Source organism: Esox lucius, chromosome 21, assembly GCF_011004845.1.
Source record: "Esox lucius isolate fEsoLuc1 chromosome 21, fEsoLuc1.pri, whole genome shotgun sequence".
Taxonomy (NCBI): Eukaryota; Metazoa; Chordata; class Actinopteri; order Esociformes; family Esocidae; genus Esox; species Esox lucius.
The window spans coordinates 16582860-16600722 of record NC_047589.1 but is presented as its reverse complement, the minus strand read 5'-3'; the positions used below and the strand labels follow the sequence as shown (position 1 = coordinate 16600722).

General features: G+C 40.6%; 1 protein-coding gene across 1 annotated transcript; it reads right to left on the bottom strand.

The window, feature by feature from the left end:
* Nucleotides 1–10069: 10069 nt before the first annotated feature.
* Nucleotides 10070–17537, bottom strand: LOC117593604. The gene is made up of 5 exons (XM_034289274.1): nucleotides 16933–17537; nucleotides 16327–16435; nucleotides 13070–13189; nucleotides 12649–12727; nucleotides 10070–12407 (listed from the first exon to the last, which is right to left on the bottom strand). Exons 1-5 carry the CDS (start codon nucleotides 17034–17036, stop codon nucleotides 12316–12318), a joined length of 504 nt encoding a protein of 167 aa, XP_034145165.1. The 5' UTR covers nucleotides 17037–17537; the 3' UTR covers nucleotides 10070–12315.
* Nucleotides 17538–17863: the final 326 nt, after the last annotated feature.

Genomic DNA, 17863 nt, shown 5'->3' with positions numbered 1-17863 from the left:
CTGTCTGTGTGCGCGCGCGCGTGTGCGTGTTTGACCAGAGGAATTGCCACGTCTCCACTGTAATATTCCATCTTTCTCGATTCTCTCCCTCCATTCCCCACCTCCGCTCCCCCCCCCCTCTCCCTTCATCTCCTCTTCTTTATGGCCAACATTTAAAGCCCTGATGCTCTGACTAAGCTAGCATTTGTCCAGAGGGCTTATTGGGTTTGGAGGGGGTAGGCGGAGGTAATATTTACCATGTGTAAGGAACTTCATAACTCACTACCTCTTTGAGGAGAGATGACAGTCTTCTGATGGGTTTGATGGGATGATATTAGGGGCATCGTACAGGCAGAGTAAAGCAGTCCAGGTGAGTTTGACGGGGTGACATTCGGGTCACTAGAAAATACAATTTGAGATTCATTGCCGACTTATTTGAATATGATAAGAAGCAGTCAAACCTGCGTACTCTCCACACACTAGGGATAAAAAAAAAAAAAAAACATATCACCAAGTTCAAACCGGTTTTGCCGGTTTTGTCACCTGCGAGCCTCCCTTGCACCCGTCCCCAAACAGCACCCTAATCCTCACCCAGTGCACTACCTTTGACCAGACCCTATGGGCTTACGAGGCTCTGGTCAAAGTAGTTCCCTGTATAGTGAAGAGGGAGCCCCTGTCAGTACTTTCTCCCTTTTTCCCTGGTGGTCTGGACCTTGGCTGTCAGAGGGTTGTTGGACGAGCGCATCCTCCTGCAGTGACAGGTATTTATGTGTGATTAATGGGCCAGGACCGGCTCTGCGAGGGAGAGGCAGATGTCCAATCAAACCCGAGAAAATCACAGCAATTAGTGACTGACTGATGAGGTCACACACACCACACTGGTTACTGCTGGGGTTTGGAACATCCTGTTCACCCTGACGCTACCCAACAAGGACTGTCACTCGCCTCGACACAGAGGGGGAGGCTTGGTCATCCTGTCAGGTTTGCGTCGTTCCTGACAAGCTCAATGCGCGAGTTCAGTCTCGAGTCCAGTTCAAAACACGAACAGAGCCTTCGGGGAAAGTATTCAGACCATTTCACTTCCCCCACATTGTGTTGTATTTGTTGATGCAGGCTGATTTTATAACGGCTTCAGTGTCTTTTTTTTTGCCGTTCATTTACACACAGTACCCCATAATACCACCCAAAGTCATTGCTGTGTGCTGAAAGATCCTGAATCAGGAGAAGTGCTCCGCATCCAGTTTTCTGAGAGGACCTCTCTCTCTCTTTCATTCCTGACTTGTTCTCGACTCGACTCGTCCCAGTCCCTGCCATTGGCGCTCCCATGATGCTCCCAACACCATGCTAGTTTGACAAGTTCTCAGATGGACTGAAAATCTTTTTCCTCATGCTTTCAGAGGCCTTCAGGTTGTAAGCCTTTTACTCCATCATAAAGATTGATTGATGGAGTGCTGCGGAGATGACTCTCCTATCTCCGCAGAGAAACTGAAGGTCTTAGAGTGTGAACATTGGGTTCTTGGTTACCTCCCTGACAAAAGTACTTCTTGGCCAGTCATTTAGTTTGGCTAGGATGGAGCTCTAAGAAGAATGTTGGTGGTTCACAAGGATTCAGCCCACCATGCTCCTGGGATCTTTCAGCGCCTAAGTAATTTTTAGCAACCTTCCTCAGATCAATGCCTTAACACAATTCTATCTTAGAGGTCAAAGGAGAGGTTCTTGGATTTTGTCGGACATGCAATGAGAAATGTGAGACATTTTACAGAGGTCTTTGTGTCTTTCTAAATCATGTCCGATCTATTGAATTAGCCACAGGTTAACTCCAAACAAGTTCTAGAGATGTATGAAATATAATCATAGGACGCAGGATGCATCTGAGCTTAATCTGGAGTGTTATGAACCAAGGTCTGAATATTTTCAATTTTAGATTGATGGCAAAAAAAGGTTTATGTAATCCATTATGAATTAAATCTGAACACAAAAAAATGTGGCACCGTATATAGTTGTCCAGATGATTTCCAGTTTATGTCAGTTTACAATATCACAATCTGATCATAATGTGTCTTTAATTTTCTCCCGCAGAAGAATAAATGAACAAAGGATATGTGTTATCACCAAGTTTGAAGGGGGAGTGATTGGATTATAAGAACCCAGCATCTATTGAGAAATGTAAGATATAAGATCCATCCGGTACTCATTCACAAAGGTCCATCTGGAACCATGGAGCAATCTCTTTTCCTGTCATCCATGTTCTGACCATCCGGACCCCAGAGGAACAGGGGACACAGGCGGACCAGGACGCCTGACCCATCTCATTAAATTGGACCGGAACAAGGCCCCTCTATCACCAAGGGTCCGGTGTGATGCACTGGACCCACGACTCTGTGAGACAGCAGCAATTCATCCCTTTTATTCATCCCTTGCTTTGTCCGTCCATACCTTCCAATCCTCCATGCCTCTCTCTCCCTGGGCGAACGTCCAGCCTTCGCCTAGGTTTCCCCAGCCAACCCATCACCACTTCACCTCTCCATCCCTCTTCCTCACATCCACCCAACTCTTCGCTTCCTCAACCTCTCCACAATGACATCACGGAGATGCAGTCATTTCCAAACTCCTTGTGAGTGATACCCAGCCCTAAAGGATACATGTTAGGGTGTTAGGGTATTCACGCCCACGGGTGGCCGGTGATTGATAGCGCTGTGTCTCCGAAGGGAAACTGATGGATGGCCGCTGGACCTCCAGGCAAGAGTTGCTGGGGGTGAGTGTGCATTCAGAGGTGGGAGGATGGGGCCGGAGCCCGTTTGGGCCTGTCCTCCCTCAGCTCGGATCCCAGACGCTCAGGACAACCATGAATACAACAGTTATCTGGAAATGATCAAACAAACCGGTGATATGTGAGCATTGACTGTATGCTACATTGTTTTGAAAAACCTTCTAATTTAATAATGGATCCTGTGATTTCATTGGTTGACTGTCGCTGAAAATCCTGTTTCCTTTTTTGTTTGAGGAGCGACCGCTCGGGGGAAAGATCAGGTGAGAGGGAAGTGGGACCATGAAGCTATGGAACGCTGACGGATTTGTAGTATTATTGGATGTTTTGGGGTCGACCAGATCTGAATAAATGTAAATGTTGAGAACTTAAATTTGAACCTCAATTAGAACCGGAACCTGAATACCACACCGTAGTAATTCCAAATAGAAATTCTTAAGTAGGCTGCATGTGAGTGGGTAAGTTGGCGACATACTTTGTTGGAACTCTTCCATAGCCATAATAATAAACACTTTCACCCAGTTAAAGTGAGTCATGAAGGATCTTGTGTGTGTGTGCTGTCCGCCCATTCACGGGACAATAATCAGACCCATATAATAGTAATTAGGTGTCAAAAGCACCCTTTAGTCCAGTAACCCTCTGGGTGGTATTGATCACTAAGCTGTGGTAAACAACACATGGATTTAATTGTGAGTAAAACAGACTACACAACAACCAGTACAGTCATAATTGATTTTATCCGCCTTAAATTTGCCTGGACAGATATCGACTGGGGCGGGGGGGGGGGGTTGGGGGGGGTTGTAACGCTGTGGCGACTGACAGGTCGTTGTTTTGGAGTACTGTTTTGTCCTGGCATTCGGCAGCAGTGATGCAGTGTCTCCGGGGTAATGCCGGGCTACAATAATGAGTCCCCCAGTCTCTGATCTTGTCTGGAGGAGGAATGTTTACTACAGCTGAGATCTGAGAGGCTGATAAGCCTTGGGTGGTGTTTGTATCAGAGGTTCAGTGATGATTTAGGATCGGTTTTGCCTTTTAGATCACAGTGAATGAGATGACAGAAGCCAGAGGAATCCTGATTCTGGATCAGCCCTTCTACTCCAGGAGGGCTAAGACATAGGTCCCGAGGCCAAAGTAGCGGTGGGACTGTGTTTCCTAAAGTTGTGCTTTTTGGTCCATCATTGTTTCAGCTATATGATGGTTGTTGGTGAGCAGGGAGTGACAAGAAGCGGAAGCTCTTGGAGCAGGGGTAGGAATTTACAAATGGGTCTGACTTCTATGATACAGGGATGGTTGTCCTTCTGGCAGGTACTTCCATCTCTCTAGAGATACTATGAAGCTGTGTTAGAGTGGCCATAGGGTTGTTGGTCACCTCTCTGACCAAAGCCCTTCTTGCCTGGCTACTTAGTTTGGCCAGACAACAATGATGAAGTCCACTGGGCTCCAGGGAACATTATGTTCTATAGCAATTTTTATAATCTTCCACAAATCTTCTCTAAGAGTTCTATGTAGGATTATTTAGGCTTTGTCTCTTGGTTCATGCATTATGAAGTGTGGGACCTTATAGAGGCAGATGTGTTCCTTCCAAAATCATGTGCAATCGATTGAATTTACCACAGATTGACTCCAATCAAATTCTAGAGACATCTTAAGGATGAACAAAGGACAAGATACACCTGAGCTCAATTTGGAATGTCATCGCAAAGGGTATGAATGTTTAAGTACATTTCATATTTCACTTTTTCCATAAAAAAAATTGGCTCAGATTTCTAACAGCACATTTTGGCTTTGTCATGGTCAGGGAATTTGAAGATTGATGGGAAAAACTTATATTTAATTAACTATAAATGTAGTGAATACTTTCTCAAGGCACTGTATCAAACTTATGAAAAGAAGTCAAATGAAATATAAAAACATGTATATTCACATTTATATTTAACGTTATGCTCAAATACCTACAGATGTCGTGATGGAGTAATTCAGTTGCAGTCATTGTGCACCACCAGTTATCGAGTGTAAGTGGGCAGTCAAAAGGTCATTGAATACAGTATAACATTTCAAAATTAATAAGTTAAGTGACATAAATATTCAGTGGAAGAAATATGCACAAACTAAGAAAATAAAAAAGTTCTTCTAAATAAAAAATGTACTCTATTGTAGTATTATTTGGCCATTTCTTATTAATAGGGGAAAAGGAAATTATCCTGAAATGTATCCTGCACATTTCACTGGAAACTAAACTGTCACTTTGTGTATTTGGAAAAATATATATCCTATTATAAAAATATAAATTATTTTACCATTTTAAACCATTGTGTGTTGATTTGTTTATGGTTAGGCTGGTATGGCAAAGAGTAACATTTTAACGTTCAAAATAATGTGTTGTCAGTAAATATAAGTCCTTATAAAATATTTTGAGTATGTACATTTTGAGTATTAACTATAAAAAAATATTTTCTGGCACAGAAGAATAGCATCAATGTTGGCAAGGTTTGGCTTAATAAATGTCCATTTAAAAGTTCAGAGGGTTGACGGTAACAGGGTTGACGGTAACAGGGTTGACGGTAACAGGCTTGACAATGTAGGCATGAACTAACCATTATTAGCTATTAAATTAAGCTAATGAGACCACATTTATGACAGGTTTTAACTAGTAAAGAAAAGTATACATTTAATCATTAAAGTTACTTTTTTTCATTAATGACAATTAGAAGCTGAGCAACGTCGCTGGGGGACAGGTAAAAATACATTTTTGGAAGATTATGAAATTGTTTTAAATACCCAATGATGGCAATACATGATTAGTTTTCACCTTACATAATGAGAAACAAAAAGAAACATGCACTGACACTTGAAAGTACACATGCTTAACTTAAACACAGTTCATATTATATGCAAATATATCAGAGGTACACAAAGGGCATCCGCTTTGTAGAATGACCCTCATTTCACAGAGAATCTTACCCAGGGTGACTTACCCAGGGTGCATTCATCTTACAATCCAGACCCAGACCAAGTAACCTTCAAGCTGAGTTGTCACAGCCCTTTACACTCTACAAGGCAGAACTGACACACACAATCCTGTTTAAGACTAGCACAATTACTAAGAAACTGCAAACTATTTTCTTCTAATTAATTTTGGAATTTGTTTTCAATATTAAGAAATTATTTATGTTAAAGAAATAGGAAACACTTTTAAACCAACATTGGTGAGGCAATCCAGTTAAATCAACCAGTATAATGTGAAATAGGATTAAGAGATGAATTGAAGTTAACTTATAAGATTCAACTGAATTTAGCCCACCTTAGGATTTTTCATAAAGACAAACACACACACACCAACACACACAAATACCCCCCACAAACGTAAAACATTTTACTATCCTTTTGGGGCTCCAAACATTATCAAAAATCAAATTTTTCTTAACCCTAACCGCAAATGTAACCTTTAATTCTAACCCTGACTCTAAAACTAATCCCTCAAAGTACATACAGTGGGGAGAACAAGTATTTGATACACTGCTGATTTTGCAGGTTTTCCCACATACAAAGCATGTAGAACTCTGTAATTTTTATTATAGGTACTCTTCAACTGTGAGTGATTGAATCTAAAAAAAAAATTTAGAAAATCACATTGTATGATTTTTAAGAAATTAATTAGCATTTTATTGAATGACATAAGTATTTGATACATCAGAAAAGCAGAACTTAATATTTGGTACAGAACCCTGTTTGCAATTACAGAGATTCCTGTAGTTCTTGACCAGGTTTGCACACACTGCAGCAGGGATTTTGGCCCACTCCTCCATACAGACCTTCTCCAGATCCTTCAGGTTTCGGGGCTGTCGCTGGGCAATTCAGACTTTCAGCTCCCTCCAAAGATTTTCTATTGGGTTCAGGTCTGGAGACTGGCTAGGCCACTCCAGGACCTTGAGATGCTTCTTATGGAGCCACTCCTTAGTTGCCCTGGCTGTGTGTTTCAGGTTGTTGTCATGCTGGAAGACTCAGCCACAACCCATCTTCAATGCTCGTACTGAGGGAAGGAGGTTGTTGGCCAAGATCTCGCGATACATGGCCCCACCCATCCACCCCTCAACTTCTAAGCCCAATATTGTCTTTGTCCTAGTTGGTTCTGGCTAAAACATTGGGGACAACATCTTTCGACCTTTATTTGTTAGTGTTTACTATATTTTTAGGGGGAGCCCTGGTCCCCATAAGCACTGCTGTTAATCCTGGATCTCTCACACACAAAGACACACACACAACACACACACACACAGACACACACAGCACACAGATACATATACACCAACACATTGTGGCCAGAAGATAACAAATGGCCCCCATCACTGTTCCCCCCATTTCCACACCCCTTCCGACAGTGTTTTTCGAATCTCAGCTTCAAACAAGCCCTACAATTATTTATCACTCTAATCTGTCTGGTCAGACAGATAGAGATAAAAGGATGACGGGAGGCCATGTTGGACAAGAGTGCATGTGTATGATTCATCACTTTGTCCTTTGGGCCCAGATTAATATTTGAATGTAATTATTACTTCCCTAGCCATTAGCGTACTGGATAAATGAAATCATGTGAAATAGGTATTTCATTAAAGTTAGCGCAGATGGGGAAAGGAGAAATCACTGGCAAGGCAATCCCAGCGCTAAATGAAGGATAGGACACGACAAACAGACATGGAACACTCAGGGTTCTAAAGTGCTGTTGTGCATTCTAATACAGAACTGCTATGATCTTAACAGTGTCTACCTTTAAGGTGTCTACCTGTAACTCATTGAGATGGGCATCCCCTCATTACTCTGGCTATGTTAAAGAAAACATAAATCAATGACTGACCTAAATGACTAGATGTTTGGTTTGAATTAGATTTTTATACAAGCATTTCTAATATGTAAATGAAGAGTAATTGAAAAAGGTCTAACAGCTTTTATAAGTATCCTCCAAGCTGTTTTTATGCATATGAGCTTAATTTAGTAATTTTTGGAGGGTACAGATTATTTTAAAAAATCATATTTAACAGGACAAATATAATGTAAAACTAACTGATTTATATTCCAAACAGTGAAACTAATTTATCTTCAATCCAAACTGCTGGCTTAAAGTTCAATATCAGGTGATCACTGAAGGTCAATAAAACATGTACAAAGGTCATTATAAATAGAGAGATGACATATTCCTGTAAAGTGTCTCTGTGTTTAAATGTGTATGTGTTTGTGTGTGTGTGTGTGTGTGTGTAAAATCCCCAAAAAGCTTAAAGGCTGATAGGCATAGGTTTCTTTCTAGCTAACACCCCAAGGGGAATTCCCTCAGTCGACACTAAAGAAGACAACCACAGACCGCTGCTCGCCTCATATTGGATGCTCCAAGAACATCCCATGTAGATAGTGGTTCTACAAAGGAGTGGTTTGGAGACAGTAATATAATAGAATACATTCACACCAGTCACATTTCTGCTGGGTGTTTGTATTTGCACTTCTGCATGTGCACACACAAAACGCGCGCGCACACGCACCCAGCCATCCACATATCGTATGCACACAAACACACAAACACACAAACACATTCGTGCCGACGGACTGAGAATGTGGGGATCTGAAGCAGGGGTGATCCTTAGCGCTAGTGACTGGGTCACATGGTCATATGAAATGGAACCCTCCCTCATGCTCTAGAACCGTACTGGCTCCGTTCTCCGCTCATCCACAGAGCTCATGTTCTGTCACAACTAATGAGAGTCCTGGAACCGGAGTGATGGATCCACTCTGGCATCTTCCTCACAGGAAAACAGCCTTACTCTATTTTGGACGAGTAGATATGTCCACTTCATTGACACCTTCACGAATACGTTGTGTAAATGGATATGATACATTTGTTAAGGGCTGTTATTGGAATAAGATTTAATTCATGTTAGGTCCTTAGGCCGACTATTTTGACCCAATGGTCTGTGACAGTAATGTAATTATAAAATGTAAAATATAATGGGTGAACTAGTACGTCATGTTTAATTGGGAATTATAATACATTGATTTTCTACAACCCCGTTTCCAAAAAGAAGTTGTGATGTTGTATAAAATGTAAATTAAAAAAAACTCAATGATGTGAAAATCATTAAACTATATTCAATAGAAAATAGTACAAAGACAACAAATCAAATGTTGAGACATTTTATTGTTTCTTGAAAAATATATGCCCACTTAGAATTTGATGCCAGCAACACATTTTAAAAAGATTGGGACATCTTTAAAAAAGATTGTAAAAGACTGGAAAAGTTGTGTACTGTAATGCTAAAAAACTAAACCTGGTGGAATATCACACAAGCAATTAGGTTCATTGGCAACAGGTCAATAACATGATTGGGTATAAAACGATAATTCCAGAGAGGATGGGTCTGTCAGAATTAAAGATGGGGAGGGGTTCACCACTCTGTGAAAGACTGCGCGGGCAAATAGTGCAACAGTTGAAGAATAACGTTTCTTAACGTGAAATTGCAAAGAGATTGGGGGGTCTCATAATCTATGGTACATAATATCATTAAAGGTTTCAGAGAATCCAGAGAAATCTCAATGTATGCAATGGACAAGGCTGATAACCAATAATGGATGCCCTTGTTCTTCAGGCCCTTAGGTGCATTAAGAGACATTATTCTGTAGTGGAAATCACTGCTTGGGCTCAGGAACATTTCCAAAAACCATTCTGTGAACATAGTATGTCACTGCATCCACAAATGCAGGTTAAAACTCTACCATGCAATTAAGAAACCATATATAAACAGGATCCAGAAACGCTGCCCCCTTCTCTAATTTATGATGGACTGAGGCAAAGTGGAAAACTCTCCTGTGGTCTGACAAATCAAAATGTGAAATTTGGAATCATGGACGCCGCATCCTCCGGACTAAAGAGGAGAGGGACCATCTAGCTTGTAATCAGCGCACAGTTTAAAAGCCAGCATCCATGATGGTATGGGGGTGCATTAGTGCACATGACATAGGTACCATTAATGCTGAAAGATATATTCAGGTTATGGAGCAATATATGCTGCCCTCCAGATGACATATTTTTCAAGGAAGGCCTGGCAAATTTTTGCAAGACAATCTCAAACTACATTCTGCATGTATTACAACAGCATGGCTCTGTAATAAAAGAGTCTGAGTCTGAGTGTTGTTAAAAGATGAAGTGATGCAACACAGTGGTAAACATGCCCCTGTCCCAACTTATTTGAAATGTGTTGCTGGAATCAAATTCAAATAATAATAATAATACAATTTCTCTGCTTCAACAATTGATGTTTTCTTTGTACTATTTCAATTAAATATAGGGATTAATGATTTACATCATTGCATTCTGTTTTTATTAGCATTTTACGCAGAATCCTAACTTTATGGAAACCGGATTGTAATAGTATAACCAACATGGAAGGTTAGTCTGCAGAAAATTCCAGAAGAGTAACATTGCCTTCAAGAGAAAAGGATTACAAGGTTGGTTCCTTTCTGGCTAGAGGACAACCTGTTTGTCCTTGAGATCATGTCTCCATGCCTATATCTTTTACTCTCCAGGGTGGTTTATAGATGTTGCCGTGCTTCTCAATACTGTTCAAAACATAACATGTGATTACGTGGTCCCCCTGCCAGTTTGGGCCCTGACATAAAGTGTATCCAAAATGGCTGCCTTTGTAGTGCGTTACTTTTTGATTAGCGCTCAAATGGTTAAAAGTAAGGCACTAATGTTTAAACAGCACTAATGGTGCTGTTTATGAACCTCTCCGGGATGGTGTAATTCTGCAGAGTTCTTTAAAAATCAACATTGACTGCTGGTTAGGCTTGAATATTTGACAGATCACTGTGCTATGTTTCTATTAAACCATCTAATTATTGCATGTATTTTCGCAAAAGGGAACAATTGCTAAAGTCCAAAATGATATCCAAAGTGAAATCAAGCAGGAATCACAAAAACAAATCTCTGGAGGAACTGATTTGGGCCACAGTCGAACTCAGCGCCACAGTTGAACTGTCTGTTGCAGTGCGGCCTCTGACAGCCCCTGGGACCCCCAGAGACATTCATTAGTGTTGGGGAGGATTTTGATAGCTTGATATGGTCTGTTTTAAGGGGGAAACTGAACCTAACAGTATAGACTACAGGCTACATTTTTTTCTTGTAAGAGGAAATTCAACACTATTTTGTGCACAGGAAAGGAGAATTGCTGTAATGAGTTGCTCTGTCTAACCGCAGAAAGGTAAGGACACATACGTATGCACCAATGTACATAACAGGATCACTCCAAAATACTTACACTTCAGGTCATCCAAGAACATCCTTCATCCAGAAAATGCATAACGTATAAATGTTTGGCCATGCATAACAGTATTTACATGTGTAACAACATACTTGTTAAATAAGCATCTATTTAACTGGACTGAATGAAATGAAGTGGAACAGAATTCATTCCCATTTGGATGGATGAGAGGAAGGAGCCAACTGTCAGATGAACATAAAACTGTCAATTAAAAATGATCTCTCAGAGCCCATTTTGTCAGTTCCACGACAACCATCCCAATATCCCCAAGTCCTGTTATGACTATGCTGTAAGTGTTTGTTAAAGTGCCATTTTAATACATTTATTACATTAGATAACATATTGCATGTTATAAAACAACCAGTAGATTTATTTAGGCACCTATCTCTTTGTTATATTGCACTTCTACAGAAATAAGAGCTGTGCTTTAATCCAAATATATCTTTCCACTTTTAAGGTTAAGCTGTGAAATATGGGTGCTGGAAAAAGATCTATGTCTTTGTGGAATGGTTGCCCTCTTCTTAATCCACTGTCTATATTCATTGTGAAATCCAAACACCTTTGCTTTGAAAAATTAGCCTGGCTGTGGTTCAATAAGTAATTTAAGTTAACCATAATGAGAAGCTTGAAGACACTGCCATCTGTTGACCGGAGATGAAAGCTACCAGGCCGAACTAAAGCATTGCAATTGTTTACTTCCCAAATGTCACCCTGTCCCCTTTATTGTGCACTATGTTATACCAGAAGCCAATTTGGTCTTTGTCAAAGCTTGCGCACTATCTAGGGATTAGGGCGACATTTGGGAGGCAGTTGTAGACATTGATGCCCGTGGCAATGTGTCTTTTAGCAGTACTCTGAAAACCCTTTCTGTGATGGATGGCAAAGCCCAGCTGAGCATATTGCTGTCCTAATAAAACCTGCCCTGCAATTCACATCACTCGCTGTGTTTTTTTCACCCCGGCACCACTGCTTGTAAGGGAAAAACTGGTTTAGGTGTCAAAAAGAATGATACCCCTCCTCAGACCGCGACTCACCTCAGAGGTATAGAAAAACACGAGAGCTATATTTACAACCCATTTTAGACCAGCTTGAGACAGCAAGATGGACCTCACTGATCAAACTTTTACCTCTTTCTTCAAAGTTTAGACTTTATTGTTAAGCTAGACGATGGACGGTTCTGTACCTAATAACAATGATTTTAATCGAACTCCAAATGATAATGTAGAAGGAGAAGAAACATGAATAAAAAAGAGATCTGAAGATAAATCAGTACACTGTGCAGTTAGCGGAGGAGCGCTGGGTACACAGGAAGTCGCTGGTGATTTCTTTGTATCCAGGGGCGTCTGTAAGTCCGCTTCCTGTTCCAGATGCAAGAAGTAATAATAAGCAGTTGTGTCACAAATGGCAACTTTTAGTTTTAGTGCACTATGTTTGACCAGTGTCCATATGGTTAAAATACGGGAACGTACAGGATATCGGGGTGAAGCCAGAGGGTTATTTACACATTGGCCTCAATTACGATACTCCTGTTATGGATCATGTAGTTGGGAAATAATTGTGTTCAGTGCATATGATCGGAACGAGAGTTTGCCATCTCACCTTCCATGAGATTGTAGAGGTTGCAGTAGTTGGTGCCATGATCTTTAATGGCATACCAGTTCTCTGAGACAGACATGGCCTGCAGAGATTGAGAAAAAGAGAGAGAGTGAAAGAGAGAAGTGTGGATAGAGTGATCGAGAGTACAAGAGAGAAAGAGTGAGATAGTGTAACAAAGTAAGTAAAAAGTAAGAGATTGATAGATGGATGATACATAAGAGAGCTAATAACTCTAGTTAGAGTATGTGTTGTAGCAGTAACTATCATTGTATCTGGATATTAGTGTAAAAACAATGCAACATTTCACAAACAGAAATCTCTATCTGTGACTTTTACTTCCATTTATTTTGTGTTTTGGGCCTAGAAATTGCATGAGTCTGTAAACCAGTATAGCTAGTTAGTTAAAAGAGAATCAGAGTTCTACCGAGACATGACAGTGGCTGGATAACAGGGATGAGACCAGACGGAAGGTGATGTCATCGACAGACTTCTTAAATGGTGTGGTGTGTTTGGCTGCTATGAAGTGGCTAGCGGATGCCTGGAGCTAAGGAACAGAGAATGGGAGAGATAGAAAAAGTGAGAAGCAAAGATTTTCAGCCAACTCTTAGACATCATCATCACAGGTAACTCCAACAAGGTTGTGAATGATCTGAGAAACGACACAAGACAGGCCTTCTGAGCTGTCAAAATGAACACACAACTCCACATCCCAATTTGAATCAAGCAAACTAATATTCAAGTCAGTTATGGATCCCAGTTGTCTTCTGTTATTGTAAGAGCCAGAGTCATGCAGAACTGTGAAGTACGGTGGCGGATCTGTGATGCTATGGGACTGTTTTATTTCCAAAGGCAGAGGAAACCTTGTTTGGATACATGATAACAATGACTCCATCAAGTTCCAGGAGATTTAAGGTCTGCCTCTACCAGGAGGCTAAAATTGGGTTGTTGGTGAATCTTCCAGCAGGACAATGATCCAAAACATATCTCTATATCCACACCAAAGTGATAACTGACCATAGAATCTCAAGCTTTTGCAATGGCCATCACAGTCCCCTGTCCTACAGTGGATATAAAAAGTCTACACAACAAGGTTTTGTAAAAGAATGAGACAAAGACAAATCATGTCAGAACTTTTTCCACTTTTCATGTGACCTATAATGTGAACAATTCAACTGAAAAACAAACTGAAATCGTCGAGGGGGAAACATGAAAATTAAAAACCTTACAATAACCTGGTTGCATAAGTGTGCACACCCTCTTATAACTGGGGATGTGACTGTGTTCAGAATTAACCAATCACATTCAAACTCATGTTAAATAGACGTCATTACACACCTGACATCATTTAAAGTGACTCTGATTAATCACAAATAAAGTTAATTATACACATATAGCAAGCAAAACTTGCTTAAATATTAATCACATTAGCATGTTATAGTGTAAAGGTTATTGTGAGTTTTTTATTTAAATGTTTTCCCCCTCAAAGATTTCAGTTTGTTTTTCAAATGAATCGTTCACGTTATAGGTCACGTTATACAGTGGGGAGAACAAGTATTTGATACACTGCCAATTTTGCAGGTTTTCCTACTTAAAAAGCATGTAGAGGTCTGTAATTTTTATCATAGGTACACTTCAACTGTAAGAGATGGAATCTAAAACTAAAATCCAGAAAATCACATTGTATGATTTCTAAATAATTAATTTGCATTTTATTGCATGACACAAGTATTTGATCACCCACCAACCAGTAAGAATTCCGGCTCCCACAGACCTGTTAGTTTTTCTTTAAGAAGCCCTCCTGTTCTCCACTCATTACCTGTTTTAACTGCACCTGTTTGAACTTGTTACCTGTATAAAAGACACCTGTCCACACACTCAATCAAACAGACTCCAACCTCTAATAAAATTGTAGACCTGCACAAGGCTGGGATGGGCTACAGGACAATAGGAGAGCAGCTTGGTGAGAAGGCAACGACTGTTGGTACAATTATTAGAAAATGGAAGAAGTTCAAGATGACGGTCAATCTCCCTCGGTCTGGGGCTCCATGCAAGATCTCACCGCGTGCGGCATCAATGATCATGAGGGATCAGCCCAGAACTACATGGCAGGACCTGGTCAGTGACCTGAAGAGACTCAAAGAAAACCATTAGTATCACACTACGCCGTCATGGATTAAAATCCTGCAGCGCACGCAAGGTCCCCCTGCTCAAGCCAGTGCATGTCCAGGCCCGTCTGAAGTTTGCCAATGACCATCTGGATGATCCAGAGGAGGATTGGGAGAAGGTCATGTGGTCTGATGAGACAAAAATAGAGCTTTTCGTTCTAAACTCCACTCGCATTGTTTGGAGGAAGAAGAAGGATGAGTACAACCCCAAGAACACCATCCCAACCGTGAAGCATGGAGGTGGAAACATCATTCTTTGGGGATGCTTTTCTGCCAAGGGGACAGGACGACTGCACAGTATTGAGGGGAGGATGGATGGGGCCATGTATTGCGAGATCTTTGCCAACAACCTCCTTCCCTCAGTAAGAGCATTGAAGATGGGTCGTGGCTGGGTCTTCCAGCATAACAACGATACGAAACACACAGCCAGGGCAACTAAGGAGTGGCTCCATAAGAAGCATCTGAAGGTGATGGAGTGGCCTAGCCAGTCTCCAGACCTGAACCCAATAGAAAGTCTTTGGAGGGAGCTGAAAGTCTGTATTGCCCAGCGACAGCCCCGAAACCAGAAGGATCTGGAGAAGGTCTTTATGGAGGAGTGAGCCAAAATCCTTGTTGCAGTGTGTGCAAACCTGGTCAAGAACTACAGGAAACATATGATCTATGTAATTGCAAACAAAGGTTTCTGTACCAAATATTAAGTTCTGCTTTTCTGATGTATCAAATACTTATGTCATGCAACAAAATAAAATTAATTCATTTTCTGGATTCCGTCACTCACAGTTGAAGAGTACCTATAATAAAAATTACAGACTTCTACATGCTTTGTAAGTGGGAAAACCTGCAAAATCGGCAGTGTATCAAATACTTGTTCTCCCCACTGTAGGTGGATAAAGTTCTGACATGAGTCTTTTACATAACAAGAACCTGGCATTTTAACAGGGGTGTGTAGACTTTTCATATCCACTGTACATCCTATTGAAAACAGTTTGGTTGCTGAAGAAGAGAGAGATGAGGACTCTGAACGATCTGTAGAGTGTCTGTATGAAGGAATGGTCTCAAATCCCTTCGGAAGTGGTGTTCCACTTCATTATTGGCAAAGGTAGAGTGTACTAAGGTACAGCACACAAAAAAAACATATTTTTTAATTAATTATTTCTCAATGATAATTTTGTTTCTACAAATTTCTCAGAATAAAAGGTCAGATTCACATGAATATTGGAGCGTAAGACCCAGCTGACACACAACAAATACTTTTTTCACAGCCTTTCTGTTCATATTTACACAGGGTGCCAATAATTGTGGACGTTGTAAACCAAATGTCCATTCACTTTACCTTGCTATTAATACTTTCACCATTCATTGTTACGCAACTGTACATAGCAAAACACATAGCATTTGAAATATTAGTATTAGTTTGAAACTTTTGTTTACTCCACTTTTGTAATATTCTGTAGGCAAAGGATGTAACACATATGTAATTATATCCTTATACCTTATAAACTGGCACACACCATACCTTGTAGAGGCACTTCTGTCCCCCCATGGCACAGCTGGACATAGTCCTCCACTTCTTGATCTGGGTGACTAGGCTCTCGAAGACCTGTTTACAGGGGACACTAAAGTACCTACAGTTGGACCAAGAACATAGAAACACATCAGTTACAAGGCTCCTTGCCCAGGCTTGTGGGGCCATCCTTCCAAATCCTGTCTTCTTGAGAAGCCTGAACAGCTGTGGCTCTCCACAGTAGACCAGATCACTAGCGCCATCTTATGGACATATATGGGTCACGCTTAACTAAAACAATTGTAAAATTGCTAATCGAATACACATGTGGTTGTGATGAATCAACATGATTTTTTTTTTGGAGCCATGTACCCCGAAAAACATAATAGACTATTTTTAGTCGTTAGTGTAATGCACATTGGAGTTTGGCCTGTCCATGGGGTCATGTGTTTTTCTATTTATAGGCAAAGCATAAAACAGCATCAGATAACATCTACAACAAAAAACAACCATCAGCACCAATGACTCATGAAAAACAATACAATGTGAGATCAATACTCAGACTACAGTCGTAAACAATATAAACATTAGTCTCTTGATAGTAAAACTTCAGCTTACCATTCTACTTTGCATTGCGCATGGAAAGGACCCGCTGAAGAGATCTTGACATTTGAGGTCCCAAAAACTAGAGCCACGGCAAGGATCCAACCCATCAAATTCATCTTGTAAAAAGTATTACTATTTTAAGCAGTGTGCTACTAACCCATTTACATCACCAAGAACAAAACTGTGAGGCTTTTTTTGGGATGAAAGATAGAAACCCCTAGGTTGGTCATGTGCATTAAGAGGAAAGGAAACAGCCTAGACTCAATTAACTTGAGAAAAAAGAACATACCATAGAGATTGATAGAGGAAAAAACCCCTGGGAGAGCATAGGCAGCAATTATGAGGACGTACCAGCGCCATTTCCATTTGGAAGTAGTTTGCAATGCATTTTCAGGATGTAGCTGCGTGTATTTGTTGTGTGGAAGCAGGGCTCATTCCCAAAAGAGACCGTTGGTCTCTAAAATTACAAGTATCTACAATTCTGTGATGAAAGATCAAGTGGGGAGGAGGTCTAGCCATCTGTCTATGATTTCTGATTCATTCGAAATGCGTCATTCGCAAAAGAGACCGTTGGTCTCAGCGTGACGTGCCGTGTCAAAACAAAGGCTGAAAAAATAACGTCAGAGACTGGACATTGAAATGAAAGCATCCATTGTAAAACTGAACTGCTTTTTGAATGACCATACATGAAAGTAATCACAGTACATTTCAGGTATTTAAGATTAGGGTTCAATATTTGTTTGGAAAAATGTTTCTAAAGAAAGATAAAACTTGTTTGGAATACTAAGAAATTCAAGGTTATTAAATATAAACCACAGAACATTGATTCTACAAGCATCTACAATTCTGTGATGATAGATCAAGTGGGGAGGGGGACTAGCAATCCGTCGTTTATTTCTGACACGGATTTTCGATTGGATCTGGAATGGGCGTATTCTATTAC

Bases quoted from the DNA above. Each gene is read 5' to 3' on its own strand.
- LOC117593604 (XM_034289274.1), bottom strand. From the start codon at position 17,036: ATGAATTTGATGGGTTGGATCCTTGCCGTGGCTCTAGTTTTTGGGACC. The intron at 13,190-16,326 runs GTATGGTGTGTG...TCTGTTCCTTAG, and splicing joins GACAGAAGTGCCTCTACAAG to CTCCAGGCATCCGCTAGCCA. The intron at 12,728-13,069 runs GTAGAACTCTGA...CAATCTCTGCAG, and splicing joins CCAGCCACTGTCATGTCTCG to GCCATGTCTGTCTCAGAGAA.